Source organism: Cyrtonyx montezumae, unplaced genomic scaffold, assembly GCF_038088225.1.
Source record: "Cyrtonyx montezumae isolate F1298 unplaced genomic scaffold, pur_monq_1.0 scaffold_20, whole genome shotgun sequence".
NCBI lineage: Eukaryota > Metazoa > Chordata > Aves > Galliformes > Odontophoridae > Cyrtonyx > Cyrtonyx montezumae.
In genome coordinates, this window is record NW_027071937.1 from 4,395,851 (window position 1) to 4,412,892 (window position 17,042).

General features: G+C 58.5%; 1 protein-coding gene across 1 annotated transcript; it reads right to left on the reverse strand.

The window, feature by feature from the left end:
- Nucleotides 1-3,329: 3,329 nt before the first annotated feature.
- Nucleotides 3,330-13,481, reverse strand: NCS1 (neuronal calcium sensor 1). The gene is made up of 8 exons (XM_065737503.1): nt 13,159-13,481; nt 6,532-6,556; nt 4,906-5,044; nt 4,742-4,820; nt 4,548-4,636; nt 4,366-4,443; nt 4,024-4,140; nt 3,330-3,886 (listed from the first exon to the last, which is right to left on the reverse strand). The coding sequence occupies exons 1-7, from the start codon at nt 13,220-13,222 to the stop codon at nt 4,042-4,044; spliced, it is 573 nt and encodes a 190-aa protein (XP_065593575.1). The 5' UTR covers nt 13,223-13,481; the 3' UTR covers nt 3,330-3,886; nt 4,024-4,041.
- Between the last annotated feature and the right edge of the window lie 3,561 nt (nt 13,482-17,042).

Here is a 17,042-nt window from a genome sequence, read left to right on the forward strand (position 1 = left end):
GCCGTTCTCATAATTACAGGTGGCTGGAAAACGGTAACTCCTTCCCATGAGGGACATCAGTTTTTGGATGAAAAAAACCAAAAACAAACAAACAAAAAAACCCTAACACGCAGAAACCTCTGAAAAACAAAACCAGCAGAACCTAAACCATCATCCCCAGCCAGGACAGTGGGCCAAGCATGCCATGCCTCCCTGGGAAGGGATCACAGGAACGAGCAGGATAGGGAGGACTGACCCTGCTCCACGCCTGGCTGCCTGCCCTCAGGGCTCCCACCAACCAGCCCTGAGATGCTGAGCACAGCCAGGGGACAGAGGGGTTCGGTGCCCACACATTGGGTAAGGGCACGGAGAGCACAGAGCAGAAGTCCCTTTGCTCTGCTGCCCAAGTGTTGGACAGACTGCATCAGCTTCAAAATCCCCCTGCAAAGAATGGCTTATGAAAACATGAGCTTTTCTCCTCTGACACCCATCCCAGATGCATGATATATGTGCAGACAGCGAAGCATGCACTATAGCATACACACCCTGCGTGTTCCCCATGGGCACTTACCCCATACATCAGGGCTGTAGTGCTTCCCCAGCTGGCCAGGCACCCAGCACGTGTCCCTCCTCATGTCCCACACTACAGCTCACCCCATCTGACACAACTGTGGAGCTGAGATGCTCTGCAGCACAGACAGTGCCCGCAGGGATATTGTGCAGCCAGAATCCGTGAGGATGGGGTGGGGATATCCATCCCTCCCAGCTACTGCTTCCCAAGGTCAGGCCTGGGGAAGATAGCTCTCTGTGCACCCATTGTCCACCCTCATCCTTTGCAGTGCCACAAAATGTTACCTGGAGCATGGCCCCCTCCACAGACAGCATTGGTGTGAGCAAGGCACCATCCTTCAGCCAATGGGACACCAGTGGAGGGACCCCAGGGGCTGGGCAGTGCAGCGTCACCTCCTGGTTATGATGACAGTGACATTCTCCTCCTCACCAGTGTGCTGTATGGCACTGCCAACAGAAGGACAGGGCAACATCTCCCCCAAGCCTGTCCTTTTGGTGCCCCTTCCCAGGGCTCCAGCCCCGTGCGTCACCACAGCCACCATCACGGGAAGGGCTGGGGACACATGGGGGTACTCACACTGCACATCGAACTCATGTGGCCTCATGTCTGTCACTTAGCACACATCCCTTGGGACGCAGCATGGCACATGGGGATGCTCAGAGCCTGCAGGCACCCCCAGCACCCCCCGGGTTTGCTCAACTCTCATCTGACTCTTGCCTTGGGATTGGGAGGGGCCACAGGTGAGGATGGGCTCCAGGTGAGGCTCTGACCCACCCCACAGGACCCAAGCAGGGGGGCACATCTACCCACAGCTTCTCCCCATCACCCACCGGTCCTCCCAGTCCCTGTGGCACCTGTGTGAAACTGGGCTTAACCCCTTCCTCGCTGGGGGTGCTCCCATCCAGCACCGCCTCCGGGAGCCCACATCCAAACCCCATCATCCAGAGCCTGTGCCCATCCTCTCCCTCTCCTGGCACAGCTGTAAATCTGTTGTATGTACAAACCTATACGTTGTCTGAGTACTGCACCCAGCCCCAGAAGCCAGCAGCACGGTGTCCCCGTGTCCCCATTTGCTGTCCCTTACAGCCCCTGCTCAGGGCACACAGCACACAGCCCACAACACAACACAGGCCACGTCGGTACCATCATGAAGCTTTTATTTCCACCGTCACAAAGTTCCTGGGGTTTGTTTCTATGTGTCTGTTCCGTTCTCAGTCGGGTCGGTTCGCTTGGTTTGCTCTTGGATTCATCTCAAGACAAGGCAGCGGGGCATGCAAGCTGAGACACGGCGCACAGACAGCTTCACCTCCATGAACACAGCTCTGCTGCTCCTCAGCCCAGGACTCCTGCAGCACTGCCACCCCCAGGGGCACCCCGACCCCGAAAGGAACCAAAGGACCCAGGGAACGGCGGCTGCAGAGCAGCAACAGCGCGCAAACGGAGAACGGAAAGGAAATACAGACACTGCTTTTTAATCAGGCAACACTGACAGACAAATGGTACGGGGACACCGCGGTCACCGAGGGGGAAACTGAGGCACGAGGAGGTGAAGGCCGACATTCCCGAGCGTGAGAAGCTTCGAGCCATACTTCCAGTGGCACAGCAGGGAAAAAAAGAAAACCAAGGCCTTTCCAAAGGGGAAAGCATCAGAGCAAACGTCTGCATCTGTGTGGTGTTACTTCCAGCGGGGCATCCATCGGGTCCCAGTGCAGCTCCACTGGGAGGGCACCCGTCCAGCACGTGGGAGGTGGTGGAGTTTGAGGCACTGCAAAGATCTGCCCAACAGAGACGTGTTTTGGCCACAAAGCGTCGAGAAGAGGGGTTTTGGGGGGGCAAGGAGTGAGTGATGCCTTTTGGGATCCCCAGCACTGAGACACTGGGGCAGAACCATCCTGGTGGGCTCCCACTGGCAGCAGACGTGTTGTCTCCGTGGGAATGGGGAGAGGTGACTCTATAAAGGTGTCTGAAAGCATCAGGAGGTGTTGGCTTCCCAAAGCTGCAGGATTCCAAATGTCAGTGGGGCAGAGAAAGCATTCTCATCCCACAGCCCCAGAGCTCCAGGCCGTCGTGACTGTGAACGAAAAATTCAGCCCCACAGGGACACTGCGTGTGGCTGGGACACCCCTCAGAACATCCTCCATGTCCAGTTGTCACCTCCTGGGGACATCTCTGAGGCCAATGGCTGTGTGACCATCACTGCTCTGCTGCCACCATCAGCAGTGGGTGCACGCCGGCTCTGCTCTTGGTTCTCAGCACCTCCCATGTCCTCAGTGGGAAGCAATGGGGCGGCCCCAACCCATTGCCATGCACAGCTCCCTCTGCTCCACGGATGGAGGAGATGCACCTCCCCACCGTCCCCAAAAACACTGAACACAGGGATTGGCTTGAAAGCAAAACCCAACGCTCGGCTCCATGAATACTTCTCATGCAGTAAGAAAATGAAAAGACACAATGGAGAACGTTCCAGACACTGGCTGCCTCCTCACCTTGCCCAGTGGGAGAAGAGGTTGGGGAAAGGAGTAGGAACAGAGAGGAAGGATGGGGCTGAGCGACCCTGGTTGGGATGGAAAGGGGAAAGAGAGAGAAAGGAAGGCAGGATCGGGGCTATGGGGAGAGGGAAAGAAGTACAGAGCCCCTTCCAGTGCATGGCATACAGAGGGTGGAGGGGGGTTTTGGCTTGGTTATTGCAGGCTCCCGGTGCCCCGCAGTCGTGTGTGGGGGTGTAAAGGTGGCAGGGGCCATCAGCGAGGTGTGGGACACGTGGGACACGAAACGGATACGACAAATAAATAAAGGTATCAGACGTGTGAAAAAAAAAAAGCCTCACTGCTTTCCACCAAAAGGACCAAAAAACAAAAAGGAAAAAAAAAAAGCACAATACTGTCTCACCAAAATAATAATAATAATAATTAATAATAATAATAATAATAATATAATATATATCCCTACAGCCCCTGTGGGCTCCATCCCCAGCTGCGTCCCAGAGAGGTGCATCCGCAGTCCGACCCCAGCCCGTAGCAGTGAGGAGCAGAGGGGGCTCGGGGCCGGGGGGGGCTCTGCTTCCAGTGCCACTCCGACCCATTCCCCCCGGCCCCCAGGATTCGGGTGTTCGCTGCCACTCAGACCATGGTCTTTTTTGGGTGTTGTTGTGTTTGTTTTTTTTCTGGAAAAAAAGCAGAAGTTGGCGAATGGTGACGGCGGTGGTTCGGAGCGCAGAGAGCGGCGGGGGCTGGCACCGCGGCATCCTTGGCTCGCGGGACGTGGAGGAGGGCCGGAGAGGGGCAGGCAAGCGTCGCTGCGGTGGTCGGATGGCACAGAGAGCATCTTCCCCATAAGCTGAGGGAGAGGAAGGAAATCCAGGTGAGGAATCACGTGAGGGTGACCCCCTCCCCGCCCCCCACCCGGGGGACCAAAAGTGGGAACGGCACCGGGTGAGTGGGATGGTCATGCCAGCACCCCCACGCCAGACTCACCGCCGCTCGGCCCTGGGACTATACGAGCCCGTCGTAGAGGGAGAGGGCTTGCACGATGGAGGGGTCGGCCTTGGAGCCCTCCTGGAATTCCTGCAGTGTCAGCTTCCCGTCTGCATTCTGCAAAACGTAGCAGTGGTGCTGAGACCCAGACCCAGTCCCCCACACAGCCCCACACAGCCCCGCATGCCCACAGCAGCAGGGCAGTGAGTGCCCAGGGCATCCCCAGGGCCATGGTTTGGAACTGGGATCGCTGAGGAGGGGAAGGAGCAGAGATAGAGCGAGGACCCAGAACTGCCCCCAGCCCCCCAAGGATACACCCCCATACAACCACAGCACTCTCACTTTGTCCATCATGGCAAAAATCCGATCCACTCTCTTCTCAGGTGTGTTTTCCTCCTCGGGAAGCTCCACAGTGTTTCCCTATGGCAGCAGGAGGGCATACAGTCACACGTGGACATGGGGACGGTGTCCCCAGGTGGGGCCACACGCTCCATCCCCGTCCCCATCCCACCCCCAACGCTTACCACCATCTGGTAGATGGCATCCACAATGTCCAGCATCTCGTTCCTCGTGATGTAACCGTCGTTGTCCAAATCGTACAGCTTAAATGCCCCTGCAAAGGGCACGTGGAGATGTTGGGGCCACATCCAGAAGGTCACCGTGCCCCACACACCCCCTGCAGCCATCCCAAAGCAGAGGGCCCACGGGAGGCACTTACACCTCAGCTTCTCATCCAGCGTTCCCCGGGAGGTGACAGACAGTGCTTGGATGAACTCTGAGAACTCGATCCTCCCATCCTGGGGGGGAGAGAGGGGTGAGAGTAATTGGTGTGTGAGTGGGACGCACGGGGAACCCACCGTGCCCAACAGGGTGCTAACTTGCCTTGTTCTCGTCGAAGACGTTGAACACGAAGGTGGCGAATTTGGTTGGGTCGCCAAAGGGGAAGAACTGCTTGTAGATCTTCTGGAAGCCGGCAGCATCGAGCTGCCCGCTGGGGCAGTCCTTGATAAAGCCCTTGTACCTGGGGAGGGAGGGTTAGGGTTAGGATTAGGGTTAGGGTTACATCAATATTAGGACCCAGGGCCCAGTGGGCACCAAGTGGCACCAGTGATATCACGTGGTGCCCAGAATGAGGAACCAAGCCACATCCATGTTGAGCATTGGCCAGGAAGGAAGGGGATGGGGATGGGGTGGGATGGGGATGGGATGGGATGGGATGGGATGGGATGGGATGGGATGGGATGGGATGGGATGGGATGGGATGGGATGGGATGGGATGGGGATTGTCATGGAGATGGGAATGGTGTTGGAGATGGGAATGGTGTTGGAGATGAGGATAAGGTTGAGTATGGGGACGGAGATGGGAGTGGGGGTTGGAATGGGAACGAGAATGGGCAAAAGGATGGGAAAGGGGATGGGGATGGTATTGGGGATGAGGATGAAGTTGAGGATGGGGATGAGATGGGGATGGAGAGGGGGAAGGGGCTGAGGATTTTGTTGGGGACGGGAATGACAGCCTGGCACAGCAGCCCCCAGCCAGCACAGCCTGCTGCTCTGTGTTCACAGCTGAGCCGTAGCAAAAAGTAATCACACAACAGCCCCAAGCACCACAGGGCAGTGCCCTGGGATGTCAGCTTTGCAGCCAGGAAAGCTGAGGCAGCACAAGAGCCTTTGTGTGTGAGCACGTGTGTAAACTCCTCATAGGAACTAGGGGCAGAGCAGGGCTTCTGCACCCTCCTGGGACAACGTGGCCAAGGACAGAGCCCCAGAGCTTTGCCATGAGGAGGTGCGATGTCTCCAACGCTGCCAGGGTGCAGGGAAGGGGTCAGGCAGCTCCGTGAGTCTGGGGACATTGCATGGACCTTGCGGGGACCCCACTGGGTGCAGCAGCATTACACAACCCCTCGCCCAGATCTGTCAGCGGGCCGAGGGCTGGGGGAGGAGGGGAAGGGGGTGGCGAGGTGGGAAAGTGAAGTGCCGGTGACATCTTCGTGCTGCTGCAGCTATGACTCATCGGGAGGGGGGAGAAGGATGAGAAAAAGGGATAAAGAAAGAAAACCTTGACTGGTTTGATAGGAGGATGAAAGGGAAACGGTGGCTTTTCTAGGGCGGTGCATTGGGCAGGTGGAGGGGATGGGGTGAGAGCACGCTGCCATGAGCTGCCCCTGCCTCCACATCCCTGCCCTGGAGTCCCTGTCCTGTGACTCTGTCCCTGCTCAGGGCTGCACTGGGGTACATGGCACTGTCCCCCCGCAGCCATGCCACCATCTGGACAGCCCCAGGGTCCCCATGGGGACTAAGCAGGAGAAAAGGTGGAGAACCACGGCAGCATGGAGCCACAAACAGAGCAGGAGCAGAGTGCATGCAGTGTGCACGGGAAAAATCAGTATGTGCTGGTGTCCCTCCCCTGTGAGCATGCACCCCAAGGTCTGCCTGCCCCTGCAGCGAGCTCCAAGCAGGGGGGGTCCCCCAGCACCCCCAACGTCTCACCGCCACGCTGCTACTCACCACTGCTGCACCTCCTTCTCTGTAACTGCAAGAAAAGAAAAAAAAGAAAAGGAAAAAAATAGAGGTCAAAATAAATAAAAACAGGAATTGAGTGCTTTCTCAATGCACTCCCCATGTGTGAGGTCCAGGCCTGCAAGCACCTTCCTGGTGCTCTCTGTGCCTGCTGGGACACCATGGGCAAAGGGACCATTGTCCTGCTGCTGCCAAAACCATGCTGAGCACGTGGGATGGAGTCAGGTACGGGCATGGCTGTGGCACAGGGTGGGCATGGAGTGCCCTGAGCATCCCATCATCACCCCCATGGGAGCACGTGAGCAGGGAGCTCCCTGCCAGCCCTGCTCATCATTTCCCTCACCTCGTGCATCCAAATAGTAATAATAAAAAAGCAAGAGGGCTGAAATGAGCCGGGATAACGAGGCGGAGCAGGGATGTGTCAATGTGCAAACAGCTGATAAAAATAGAGAGCCCAGCACACCAAGAGATGCCAATTACCTCGGAAGGCAAATAAAAGAAAGTGGGTTTACATCAGAGAGATTTGCAGTGTGCCTGGAGAAAGGCACAGAGCGACTTGGGGAGGCTGCAGGGGGTCTGGAGTGGGGAGAGAGGTGGCTGCAGCACCAGTGCTCAGATGGGGGCTGCATGGTATCATGGGGAGAAGGGCGTGGGGATGCTCAGCACCAGGTTGGGGGCATGGGAGGGCTGAGGCCGTGCCACGGAAGGATTCTGGGGACATTCATGGGGTCACAGAGGGGAATGCAGGTACCTAGGGCTGCCAGGTGCTGCTGAAGGCAGCAGGAGGAGGGAGAGGACCTGGTGCAGCTCTCAGCCGTGCTTCCCCCTCTGTGCTATTTTGGTGCTGGGAGCTTTCAACTCCAGCAGGAAACAATTAAATGCGTGCTTTTTTTAGTACAGGAGAAACGCTGCTAACGACACGCATGGAGACGGCTCCGTGGCACACACACAGGGCACTGCCAGCCCGGGGCACTGCCTGCAGGCACCAACCAGGAGCCCCCGGCATCCTGCAGGGAGGGACCCCCTCGCTCTGAGCTTTACATCTGCAGCGACAGAGCCAGGCTCTCTGCTGGGAGCGATGCTCAGCATGGCACCGATGGAGGATGCGGACACTACGGCTGCGTAATGCAGGGACAAGCTGTGCTCCTGATCCGGGCACCCCATCCTCAGCACATCGGGGTGCTGAGCAGCTCCCAGCACGCAGCCCTGCATCTGCACGCCGGCTGCTGCACTCACTCCCTCCCGCCGGCATCGATCGCGGCGCGATGCTGAGCTGATGCAAATCAATTTGCAGCCATCCAACACGGGCAGGTTGACCCCGGGCGCTCAAGGACGAGGGATTACCCGCAGCACGTCCCGGTGGAGCAGCAACCCGCTGCTCCGCAGTGCCCACAGCACTGCCCTGGGGCGGTGCTCCCCACGGAGCACCAAAAAATAGTGCACGAAGCAGAGGCTTAATGGATGCGGCGTGCCCTGGGATCCTGCAGGATGAAAGGCGCCGAGTGAAGGCTCACAGCCGGTATGGGTGATGGACCATAGTGCTGGGAGAGGCACTGCCTGGAGGCACAGTGCTGTAGGGCAGCTTCGCTGCTGCTGCCCCTTCGTGGTACCCCTGACTCCATCCTGCCTCCACATCCATCATCCCATCTCAGCTCCCATTGATGGCTCCATCCCATCCCATCTCAGCACCCACCGCTCCTCTGCAGCCCCTCCTCTGCTCCCTCCTCCCCACCACTCCCTTCGGGTGCACACAGGGACTGACAGCATTGTCACCACCCCTCCCCCCCCGCGTGCCCCCTCCCTTCCCACTGCCCAGCTGCTGCTGCAGCAAGAACAGCTCCAGTTAATCACTGCTCCAGCCATTAATTGGTGTTTGCAGGGCTGCGAGGGCAGCGGGGACGCTCCGTACCCACGCGGTGGGACCAGGGCAGGAATGGGGATGGAGCACTGCAGGGACGCGGGAGAAGCTGCAGCAATCCAGACCCCAACACTTTACAGACCCCTCCTCTCCCCTACCGCTGCTCCCCGAGCCCAGCGGGGTCACTGCTGCCAGAGCAGGAAAGCAGAGTTAATTATTTCCAGCCACAGGCAGCGCTCAGCTTCCAGATCGCCAACGCTCTGCCCTCACCTCCGCCGGATGCACGGAGCACGTGTGAGCAAAACAGACACTGCTGTGCACACGAGGGGGCACTCACCCTCGCACTGATGGTGATGGCACTGGGCACCCGCGTGGGTGTGACCGCACACGAGTGTAACCACCACATCACACGCGGGTGCGCACACCCATCGGGCGCTCAGAAGCGGATGGGAACCGGGGGCAGCAGCGAGCACGAATGAGCCCCAGGGGCAGAACGCGAGCGGGCGCGGGGACGCGCACTAATTGCGCGCCGCCGTGTGTGCTAATTGCGCGCTCAGGCGTGGCCCCATCGGGTGCTGATGCGTGTCTCAGCGCGGTGCTCATGCGTGAGCTGATCGGGCGCTGATGCGCGCACCCTGCGAGCTGTGCCCAACACTCCACCGCTCAGCGCGGCGAAACACGGAGGTTAGGAATTTATCTGGGGATAAATCTGTCATGAACTCCACTTCCAACATCACCGCGGCGTTCACGTGCATCAGGGCAGGCGCTGGGAACGCAGGGATCCCTCCCTGTCCCCAGATCTGCATTTCCACACATGGAACCAGGGGGAAAACGGCAGAACCCCCCCCCCCCCAGCCCAAGCGCAGCCCCCGACCCTACAGATGGTGCTGTAGGGCCATCACCACGGCCTGAAGGCTCGTGCCTGGGGACTTCGCAGAGCTGCCTTCGGTGACGGCAGTCCTTCCATCCGCCCCACGTCAGCACCTCAGGAATGTGGGCTGCTTGGCCCTGATGGCTCACGTTCATTACAGTTCTGGATTAAATATGTAACCCATGGCCCGGTTACACGCTGCAGAGCTCACTGTCTTCCTGCCCCCTGGGCTCAGCCCTGGTCCCAGCCATCAGGCTGCTCCAGAAACCCTCTCCACTGCGGTGCAGAAGGGGCTGCGGGTCCGCATGGAGTGGCCATCCCCATGGACACAACCACGGCTAATCCAAATCCTGTGTACCCCTATTTCCACCCCTCTCACCCCAGCAGCACCCAGTCCCAGTCGGTGTCCATCCCACAGCCAAAGGCCACCTGGAGACACCCCCATCCCAAGCCCTGGCAGCTGTGGGGCCAGGTTGCTCCTCTCCCCCAGGACACATATTGTCAGCACCGGGATGCTCAGGGACACTGAGGGCAGAGCACTGTCATCAGCACCATTCACTACGACTGAGATGGGAAGCGTGCAGGGAAGTGTGTGTGTGCCTGGCACTGCTCACAGCATTGGGCTCTGCTGGCTGCGGGCTGAGCGGGGCCACAGCATGGACAGGAAAACCAACACACAGTTAAAATCCTTTTTAGACCCTATGAAATATTTAAGGGGCCAATGTCAGGCTTTGGAAATTGGGTTCAGGGCAAAAGCAGCTGCAGCAGAAGAAGGGGCTGAGGATGGTCCTTGCATCTGCGGATGAATGAATGGTACTCCCAACAGCTCCATCCCCAGCACAGGGAACCCACGGGATCGTGCACCGAGGAGCCACGAGGGGCTGCTGGGGGGGCTGTGTGGGATACAGGCTGTACCCCAGGCTCTGAGGAGGGCAGGGAGGCACAACGTGAGCATTGCTCTGAGAACAGAAGGAGTGCATGGCGGTCCCTCCCCAGAGCAGCCGCTTCCTTTGATGCTGTCGCAGCCTCTTGTTTCACAGCCTTAATTATAACAGCAGCAGCAAAGGTCAGCGTGGCAGTTAAGCAGATCCATTAATGTGCTGGGGGATCTGAGAAATGCAGTGCTCCCAAAGCCATCACAGCGGGGCCCGAGGTGCCACCAGCCGTGGTCCCCCCACACACATGGAGCTGGGGGTGGGGGTGGGGACCCCAACACTTGGGCAGGGCAGAGCCAGGGCATGGGCAGAGAGGAGCCCTGTGGTTCCCTGCCTGAAAACTGGAGTGTTTCCACTCTTTTCCTGCAGAATTCAGCCAGCTGCTGTACCCCGTAACTCCAAATCGATCTGTTTGTAGGTTGCTCTGAAACTAATGCCCATTAATTCGAGGCATTACTGGCATGCAGCTGAGCCAATTTTGTGGCTTGTTGTAGAAGAGCAGAAAGTGACGATGCTGGAGTGAGTTGAGAGTCCACAAAATAGGGAGCAGTGAGTGGAACATGGTTAGGGTTAGGGTTCCTGGGACCCCAAAATATATTCTGCAGCTACAATTAAAGTGCTTTGCACCACAGAACCATTAACGTTGGGAAGGATCTCTAAGATCACCCAGTCCAACCCATATCCATCCCACTACGTCCCTCAGTGTCACATCTCCACAGTTCAGGACCACCTCCAGGATGGGGACTCCACTCCCTGGGCAGTGTGTGCCAGTGCAGCACTGCTCTCTCAGAGAAGAAATGTTTCCCAACATCCAACCTGAACCTTCACTGACACAACCTAAGGCCATCATCTCTCACCCACTTGCATTCAAGACTTGGACACAACCTTCCCCACATCCCAAGACCTTAATGGAAGAGCCTTTTGACCGCAGCCACGCAAATCCCATTCCCAACTTTCCCAAATCCCATTCCCAACCCCCATGGTAGGAGCACACTGAGCACACAGCCTTGTCCCTGCCAGGACAGCCCCACCAGCACCTCCCAGGACACTTGGCACCGCACCCAACCCGCTGTGAGCCATCACCACGAGGCATGGGGGGGATTCATACATTAATGTCGACAAAGCACTTCAAGAGCTTTCGGGTGAAGGGCTCCATGGAAGCACAAAGAATTGCATAATTTATTATTCATTATTATTTGGTGCTGGCTCCTCCCATGGACGGAACCTGGGCTGCCTGGAGGGCTGAGCCCTCTCTGGTTGCCCCATAGCGCTGGGGTATGGGCGCCTGGAGATGGCTCAGGCAAATAGAAAATGATGCAACAGAAGGAAATCCCACTGGGGGAGAAATCCCACCCGGACCGCAGCCACAGCTCTCACCACAGTGGGCACATCCCTGGGACAAAAGCAGGTCCCCACCATCAGCTCCCTGCCAACACCTGACCAGGGGCAGAAGCACTCAGCAAAAGTAATTCAGATCAGACACGAGTGGTGCAACGAGCTCAATGAACTGAGCCTGGCATTAGGGATGGCTGAAGCTGGTGGGCACCACGTGCTGCTGGGGCACAGAGTGGGGCACAGCCACGTGCTGTCCTGCGTGGGGACACGTGTGGTGCACCTGGGAGGAGGCACAGAGCAGACAGACAACCCCATATGGGAGCAACGAGGATGGGCAGCATTTGGGGAGGTGTGGTGGGAGAGGGAGAGCACCCAGGAGGTGCAGAAAGTTGGCAGTGGAGCCACGAGGCTGCGACCCTGTGCTGGCCTCATCCAGAACAGGGGATGTCCCCATGTGCATCCACTGCACTGGGTGCCAGCAGGACCTGCTGCCTGCGTGCCCTACGGGGCAGCACCTTCCCAGCATGGACACGAGCACAGAGTGGTGTAAAACACCAGGTGCAGAGCTCACCCACGGCCAAAGCCGCTCGCAATGCTGGGCACTGTGCAGGTGATGCAGCTCCACTGCTCTCAGAGCTGAGCTGAGCTCCAGGGCTGTGCCCCCCTCCCTCTGCACGGTGACAGGAGCAGCCCCGCACGCGGGGGTGTGCAATGCACCAGCGATGCCTCCTCTCCGTATGGGAGAACTTGCTGCATCCTCATCTATTGCCTTTTTGGGTAAGCGCTGCCGTGGGACTGCAGCAATGACAGTGGGAACGCTCGCAGGTCTGGCGGGGCACGGAGCCGGTTCAACGGGGGGGGGGGGGTGGGGGGGGGGGGGAGCGGGGAGGGGAATTCGGAGCACCGGAGCCTTTGTTTCTTTGGCGCATCCTTCGGGATGAAACAAAATAAAGACGGTTTTGCCCAAAGCCAACGGTTCGGGCATCGGCCGCGTGAGTGAGATCACAGTGAGGACGCGAGGGGAAAGGAGCTGGCACGGGGAGCGGGATATTAAAGCAGAGCGGGCAAACGCAGCGCGGGGCTCCCGGCTCCGCTACGGAGCGAAACGGCAGAGGAACCCCCGAGAAATGCACCGAACGTCGGGGACCGCTGGAGCGCTCCGGCAGTGCCGCCCGAGGGGGCTCGGGTGTATGGGGCTGCGGAGCGGGGCGGGGGGGGGGTCAGGGCACGGTAACGCGGGGTTGTGGTGGGGGAGGGATGGAGGGAGGAGGATGCGGCCCCGGTTCCGCGGTGCCGGGGCTGAGCAATAGGCCGAGGAGCGCAGCGTTTGCGGGAGAGCCCCGCGCTGCCCTGCCTGTCCGCCTGCCCCTCTCCATGTTTTCTCCCTCCTCCTTCCCGGCTCAGAGCGGAATCCTCGCAACAAAGCCGGGGCTGAGCCTGCGCGCTGCGGGAGGGGCCGTCCCCGCCGCGGTACCCGCACCCCCGCGAGCATCCGCGGGGCGCAGCCGCCGCTAACCCCTGTCCCCCCCTCCTCCAACCCCAAATCCGGGACCGCGCTGTGCCCCCCCCCCCCCCCCCCCCTTCCACGCCGCGGTCAGGCCCCGCTATGCACTCACAGTACGTTTTCCTGGTCAGCTCCTCCACAACTTCAGGCTTCAACTTGCTGTTGGATTTCCCCATGGCGATGCGGAACGGGCTCAGCGCGGGGGCATGGAGGGCTGCGGGGCCGGGAGCGGGGCACGGAGGGCCCTACATCCCGGGGAGGAGCGGAGCGCTGCGCTCTTTGTTGCCGGGCTTCGGGGCTGCGGAGCTGCGGGGCCGCTCTGCGCCTCCGCGCGGCCGCTCCCGCCCCTCTCCGCGCTCCCTCCGCGCTCCCTCCCCGCCCTCCGCGGGTTGGGGGTGCGGGGGGGGCCCCGCCGCGCTCGGCCCGACGGCGTCGGGAGCTCAATGGGAGGGGAGGAGGAGGGAGCGGGCTCTTGTAAGGCGGAGGTGGGAGGGGGGGGATGCTCGCCCAGGGCTGGAGGATGCGGAGGGAGAGAGGCGGTGGTGTGAGCGCAGAGGGGGGTGCGGGGTGGGAGTGACCTTGGGGGGGACGCGCCCGGATGCAGGAGGGCCCCCCCCCCCCCCCCCCCCCCCCCCCCCCCCCCCGGTGCGGGCACCCCGCTTTCACGCCGGGATCCCCGCTACGAGCCCGCCTTCATTCATCGCAGCGCTCGCGATGCGGTCCGAACTCCATTCCCTCCCGACCCCGTGCTGTGGCACAGCGGGGCGAGCTGCTTTCCCCACCTCAAAAGCAGGCAGGGCTGGATGCCCCCGCGCGTGCACGCACTGCCATGAGCCGCGCTGATGCACGCGATAAACGCTGCTCGCTTCCCGCCCGCGTTGCAACGCAGGCCCCGCAGGAGCTGCCCGGGCATGCCGGGCTCCTATAGCAGCAGCCAGGAGGGAAAAAAAAAAAAAGAAAACAAAACCAAACCACAAATCTGTGCTTGGATACGGCAAAACCTGTCTGTGGTTGTGCCCAAAGCTGCTGCAAAAGGCCCAGCTCGGCCCCTGGCTTCCAGCAGCACGCCCATGGCTGCAGTGTCCTCTCACAGAGCTGGGACCGCGATGCAGCACGGCTGAGCTGTGTGTGCACAGCGTGGCACGGCCCGGAGCAGCCGGAGAACAGCCCACAGGTCGGGCACTTCAGCACGAGCTGTGCCGCTGCAAAAGTGATGCGAAAGGGATTTAATTCTATTTAAAACTCTCCCCCTGCCTCCACCCCTGAGAGAGCTGAATAGGGAGCTCAGATCTCAGCGAGGAGAAAAGTAATCGGAAACTGCACAAGCCACTCACTTTCTCTAATTATTAGCTTGAGCCTTGCCGTGGCTTAAATAACAGCACCGGTGGCAGATGCTGGGAGGCAGCCCCAAAACCAACAAACGGAGCCGGGGGTGGGACAGAGCACTCTGTTCCCTCTGTGCTCTGCTGAGAGCTTCCCCGTGCCCAGGGAGTGGAGCAAAAGGGGAAAGCTCAAAGCACGGGGGAGGAACACACACGCACGACATTAATTATATCAACTGCAAAAAGAGTGGCTATTTTAAGGTTAATGCTTAACGATCCTGAGTCAGGCAGAAGGAAAGGTGAAGGTAAAGCAGCAGAGAGGCCGTGGCCGAAGCAGCAGTGCCAGGACACAAGCAGCTGCTGCTTCGAGAAGGAGGGTGAAAAAAATTCCAGCTGAATGAGTTCAGTTTCCTGGTACAGCAGCCACAGCAGGCAGCAGATAGTGCCCATCCCATCCTGGGCTGCTGGCTGCCAACCTGCCCTCACTGCGGCAATACCAGGGACAGGTCTGATCTCAGGGAAACAGAGCTGGGGGCAGCCCTAATGGGACCCCACAGCCCTCAGCAATCTGCCTTTGTAACCCCAAGCACCGCAGCACAAACCCCAGCAGCAAACCACGGGCTGTCGCTGCTATAAATTAATTCCAGAGAGCGTGGCTTTAGACAAAACACAGCAGAAATGCATCAGGTCATGGGGTAAGCAGCCACGGGGCCTGCAGGCTCTCCTCCCAAGGAAGTGGAACTGCAGACGTGGAAAGCACAGCTGAGCTCTGGAAATAGGCACAGCCCTACAAAGGCTGCAGGAGTGACAGCAGCCCATGTGCTCAGCGGTGCAGTTTGCCACGCTGGGAATTTCTCCACTCAATTCTAGCATATTTTTTTTTAAGACCATTCTCTCTGGAGCCTGCGGGGCTGTCATTGTGATGCCGATGTGGGAAGGCAGAGGGGTGGCTGTGGGAGGCAGCAGCTGGGCTCAGTGTCCCCGTGCAGGGAGCAGTTGGCTGAGACAAAGCCAAGCAGGAGGTGGCAGTGTGATCCTCAGTGGTGGCACACTGCAAATCACAGCTGGCACTTGGGAGAACACCATCCCTCCTGCAGGGCAGCAGCCACCTCCTCCAGCCCTCTTTGAGAGCAGGCAGCATGCTTGTTTGGGATGGAAAGCAAAAGGCTCCGTGCAATGACAGCACAGCTGCAGCAGCTCTCTGCAGAGCAGACCCTGCAGCAAGACAGGGGTCAGAAGGGCTGCGAAATCCCTCTCCAGCATCCCAAACCAACTTGCACCTGGATCTCAAGTTTTAATGCCCTCAGAGGTTGTAGCCGTGCCTCAGAGGTTGTAGAAAAGCACTGCAGGGCTGGTAAATGGCTGCAGGTCTGATGGCAGCAGGACTTTCTGCTGAGTTTGGGCAGCAGCAGCAGTTTAAACCTGACTTACCCGGAATACAGATGAGGGAGCACAGGTAGCAGCTTCACTGTAACACTCCTGCTCTTCCCACGTAGCAGCCACGCTCACCCGAGGTGCACACGAGGTTTAACAGTCAAAAAATGAACCCCTAAAGCAGAAATTATACATGCAATATGCTTCACACAGAGATAAGCAAATGGAAGGAGAGCGAGCCGGCGTTTAGTCCAGCTCTGAGCTGATAAGGGACTGCTCCCTACAGTACATTTAGCAGTGATTTGTCCAGTCCACTGTTCATTATCTGAAAGAACACAGAACTTCCTCCATCTCTCCGGGAAGACTGTCTGCAGCCAAACCAGTCTCGTTGGCAGAAGGCTTCTCCTGACATCTTGTTTTCCTCTGCTTTCATTTCATCTCATCTCTCTGCATCACAGCCCTTGAGCCACGCTAATGAATTCCCAGTTCGTTTCTGCAGTTTCTCCCCATGCAGCCATTTTGTACTGTGCTACATCATCTTGGCTCTCTAATCATCACTTAGACAGGCTTAGAGCTTTAATTCTTGTAATCTTCTGCCGTTGTCCATATCTCTCATCTCACCACAGCCGTTCATTGCAGTCCCACCAGTTTGGCCAACACCTCCCGACACAAGAGGCATCCCAAAACACAGAAGTTAGGCTTCACCCAGGAGATGCAGATCAATATCTTCATTAACAGCAGGGCCAGGTGTGGGATTCCTCTTGCAGAGCAGCTCTATAAGAGAGGCATTTTCAGGCATGCTGGGGCACTGACAAATGCTCTTCCACGCCTCCTGTAAGAGCAGAGGATGCGTTTGTAGGGTGACAAATTGCCACTGGGCGACTGTGCTGCCCTACAACAACAGCTCAAAATCACAGATGGTAAAGGAGTTCAGTTTCCTGGGACAAAAACTTTGTTTCCCCTTCATGCAGGAGAACCCTGCTGCAAACAATTCCTGTCACTGAGGATGCTTAAAGTCCCCAGCCAAGCTCAGTGCAACCAGCCCAAGAGGAAGCAGTCATGAGCTCTAAGCCACCCACTCCATTCCAATCCTGACCAACACCATTTAGCACCCCTGCAACAGTCCCACCCTGCAAACCTGTTCATTTTGTTCAGCTCTTCCTGATAAGATGACAGAAGTGATCTTATGCACTGCATCTCAACCATCCCATTAGAAATATTCCACCGGGGAGAACAGTCACAAGAAAGCAATGTCACCCCAAAGTGCATTTAGTTCCATGGATGGGAGTGGAGAGAAGGA